The sequence below is a fragment of the Rhea americana genome, unplaced genomic scaffold (genome assembly GCF_003343005.1).
Source record: "Rhea americana isolate MKP2758 unplaced genomic scaffold, rheAme1 scaffold_187, whole genome shotgun sequence".
Classification (NCBI taxonomy): Eukaryota; Metazoa; Chordata; class Aves; order Rheiformes; family Rheidae; genus Rhea; species Rhea americana.
Window position 1 is genome coordinate 580,088 of NW_028186005.1, and position 4,019 is coordinate 584,106.

The 4,019-nt window shown below is 45.6% G+C and overlaps 1 protein-coding gene across 1 annotated transcript in view; it reads left to right on the forward strand.

Moving 5' to 3' along the window:
* Positions 1-769, forward strand: part of ASCL2 (achaete-scute family bHLH transcription factor 2) — a 2,317-nt gene extending 1,548 nt beyond the window's left edge. The window contains exon 2 of the mRNA XM_085302187.1: positions 3-769. Coding sequence (XP_085158313.1) covers positions 3-299 — 297 coding nt within the window. The 3' untranslated portion in view covers positions 300-769. The remainder of the gene's footprint in view (positions 1-2) is intronic.
* The last annotated feature ends 3,250 nt before the right edge of the window (positions 770-4,019 follow it).

Sequence of the window (4,019 nt, forward strand, 5' to 3'; positions counted from 1 at the left end):
AGCACGTCCCGCACGGCGCCGCCAGCAAGAAGATGAGCAAGGTGGAGACCCTCCGCTCCGCCGTCGAGTACATCCGCGCCCTGCAGCGCCTCCTCGCCGAGCACGACGCCGCCGCCGCCGCCTTCCCCCCGGGCCGCGGCACGGCCGGCGCCAGCGGCGGCTACTCCTCCGCCTCGCCCTCCTTCGGCTCCTCGGCGCCCGGCTCGCCCTGCTCCTCCGAGGAGAGCGGCTGCGACGCGGCGCTCAGCCCCGACGAGCAGCACCTGCTGGACCTCACGGGCTGGCTCGGCGCCTACTGACCGGCGGGAGGCGAGGGCGCCCCGCCGCCCCCCTACGGCCGGAGCCGGGGAAGGGAACCTCCATCGCATCAAGCARGTTCTGTTTTATACGTAACTTCAACTGCCTGGGGGAGAACACTGGCCTATGAAGACTTATTTTTATACGGGAAACTTTTCTTTTTTWAAAAAACAAAACAAAAAACAAAACAAAAAAACAGAAAAGGGGTGAGGAGAGAGAACAGTTTTTAGCCAGCCCCAGCTCTCCATCGCTGCCAGCTGGAACATCTCGGGAAGGTACGCAGTCTAGGTAACAGCTCTTTGCAACACTTTTAGTAAAGGACTGTAAAGTTATCTTGGGTCTTACTGCAGTATCCAGGTTCGCCTGGTGTGAAGGTTCACATCTCTGAAAACTGAAGTTTTTTTAATGTATTGAAGGCATTTTTGTATGCACTTGCTAGGATTTCATAAATTGTACATACACAGTTTTTAAGAGTATCATATTTTATGTAAATGGACTTTATAAATAAAGATCTATTTATAAATGGCTTCTGGGCTGCTAGGTGCATATATTCACCAGAAGTACCTGAGGTAATTTTTGCCTGAGGCAGTATCAGTGCAGGGGGCATGTGTGTGAAATGAAAATTATGAATGATACATCAGAAAGACRGGTCTGTTGGGGCAGGCTTCATGTGCAGAAGGGAATAAAGAGCAATAAAGCATAACCACTCAAGGCTTGCTCTTTTTCCATTCAAATTTTTGATTCAGTTGGCTGCAAGCTCTGCAGAGACAAGGCATGGGCACRAGCAGGTGTGCAGCAGAGGCAAGGTGGGTCCAGCATTGATACCTCCCTCCAGCCAGTGTTCTGCTTCCGCAGGATGCAGAAGATGCTGCAAGCTGTACAGCCCTGCCAAGAAAGGCAAAGGGAGAAGGGGTATTTAAGGTTGATTTGGCCTATTGACTGCTCCTGGAGGTTATGTTGGGGTGCCTTTATTCAGGCAAATAGCATATCTGAAAACTGATTACTCAAAAAAAACCAGCAGTTGCTAAATTAAAGCCCTGTTTAATTGCATGTGCATGTAGCCAGATACAATTCATTACTGTCATATTCTCCTCACTGCCTCTAGAATTACTTAAAACAGTTGTTGAGACTCCTAATCTGTTACCCCTGGGCCCATGCTGAAGGCCTGCCACAGTGGAGGTGAGCCAAAGGCAAGATTGCCATGAACCAAAATACAGCAGTGATGGCAAGCAAAATTGAGTGTTTTACTTCCCTTACATAGCCCTAGTTAATTTTATTAGTTGAATAGAGCAAAATGGGCTGGCCTGTAGTATATACTGAGCCAACAAAGCAGAATGGCTTAATAAAATTGACCTACTTGCAGGGACTGTATATAACCTCTGCTTCTTAAATAACTAAAGTTCTCCCAAAATTTGAGGCTATGAGTATGACCATGCTACTCAAAGTAGAATTTCAATGAGTGCTTTAGAACTCTGATCTATTAACAAAAATTTCATCTATGTGATTCCATTTGAAAAAGCTAAACCCTCTGGGGAAGCAGAGGCTCTAATGAGGGTGGTGGGTGTTTAGGAGCCTGCAAACTCTACAAGCAGAGAGCTATTGCTTGGGGGAAGACTTAAGTTCAAGGTATGGAGTTGGAGCACAATAACTCTAGCAACAATCCTTTAGATTTCAATTCTCAGGGTCCTCTGAAGTGTTTAAAGTACTCAAAGGTGTTGTCCTATATAACTTTACTTCTGCTGCTGTGGTGCTTTTACAACTGAAAGCTGCAAGCTGTCCTGCAAGTTAAATAATCTGCTACACTTAGGAACTTTGCAGGAACTGCAAAGAAGGCAGGTGGTGTAGGGGATGACAGTACCTGCTGTGGTGTTAGGAGCATCACTCCAAGCACCTCTAAAATTTCAGTCCAGCATAAACCAACAGATTTCCACACACTTATTCTCAACCTAGAGAAACTTAATATCATCTTTTCCAAGTGGTTTAAAGAGGAAGACTTTTGCATTTATCTTTACAAGTGGCCCATTATGGTAAAAGCCAGGAATCACTTGTATAGAGAATTTTACTGCTTAATAGGGTATTTTTCTTCCTTAGGAAGACTGATCATTTTGAAGCTAAATATTGCCTTTGGAAATATAAAAGTCAAGCCACTCCCAGTATTATTACTAGCTTCACTGAATCACCCAAGATACTGTTACAGTGATGCCAAAGCAGCAACTGTAACAATACAAGCAAAAAGTTGTGCTGTGAATAATATTCACTTAAGGAACATTTAATATTAATAAGGATAACCAGAGCTCAGAACATCACAAACTACCTTAATGCTGTCAGCTAGTGCTTCAGCAACAGACAAATGTGGGTGATAAAGAAGCTGCAACTGAAGTATCAGGATTTGCATTACATCTCAAATGTGAAAAATCTTACTAGGAATATTGAACAAACAAAAAGCAAGTATTTCACATTTTGAAGTTAAGACAGGTCACTGTCTTCTGGTTGCCCTGGTAATGTCCAAATGCAGTTTACGTGGCAGGGGGAAAGGTGATCTTGGTATTTCTCAATGCTTTGGGGGTTGGCTGAGCAGGGGTAAGAGAAGGATCTGTTACTGTCTTAGAAAGTCAAGATGGACAGAAGGATTACCTTGCCCAGCCATGCTGGCCACAAGTCACTAAGAGACTGCTAGATCAAGCTGCTGAAAAAAAAAGGGGGGGGCTATTCTGGAAGAATGAATATTGAACGATTCTACCCSATTTCAAAAGCATTATGGAAAATGTTAGCTGTTTAAAAGAGCCTCCTATTTTTAGGGTTTTAAACCTTCAGTTAGAAATCTGCATGTTAACTTGGCTATATCACTTCTATCCTTTTTCACCAGCCAGCATAAAAGAATGCCCAATGACACATTTAAGTCTGTGAAACCGACTTGTGACAGTTTAATTTTGCAAAAAACAGTTTACAGAATCTCAGAATGGTTGAGGCTGGAAGGAACCTCTGCAGATRTAGTCCAACCTCCCTGCTCAGGCAGGGTCACCTAGAGCATGGTAGACAGGGTTGCATCCAAGCAGGCCTTGAATATCTCCAGAGAAGGAGACTCCGCAACCTCTCTGGGCAACCTGGTCCAGTGCTCCGTCACTCTCACAGGGAAGAAATTCCCCCTCACAGTCAGGCAGAACTTCCTGTGCTTCAGTTTCTGCCCACTGCCTCTAGTCCCATTGCATGGCACTACTGGAGAGTGCAGCCCATTCCTCTGACATCCTCCCTTAAGGTATTTGTAGACATTGATAAGATCCAACCTCAGTCTTCTCTTCCCCAGGCTAAAGAGGCCCAGCTCTCGCAGCTGTTCCTCATAGGAGAGAGGCTCCAGCCCTCTGAGCATCTTCACAGCCCTATGCTGGGCTGTTTAGGGTGTTATTGTCTGTAGCTTATCAAGTCAGACATTGTGCCTCTAGAATAAACACTTCAGGTCTTACTGCTAAGATCACATGAAAGATGTCAAAATTGGTCTTGCAATGGTCACAGGGGCAGCAGGCATCTTTGGTTGAACCTGCTAGTCCTTTTTCTGCTCCAGCTGCTGCCAACTGAGAATTGCTCAGAGAGACTTCTGGTCCTACAAGCTTGCCTCTGCTCCATACATGAGAAGAGTGCTAGAGCAAAGCCTCAGAGATGAATCCTCTGACCACTGAGGTCACCTGTGAGCAGCAAGAACACAAGGTCCACCTTGCCCAGATGCC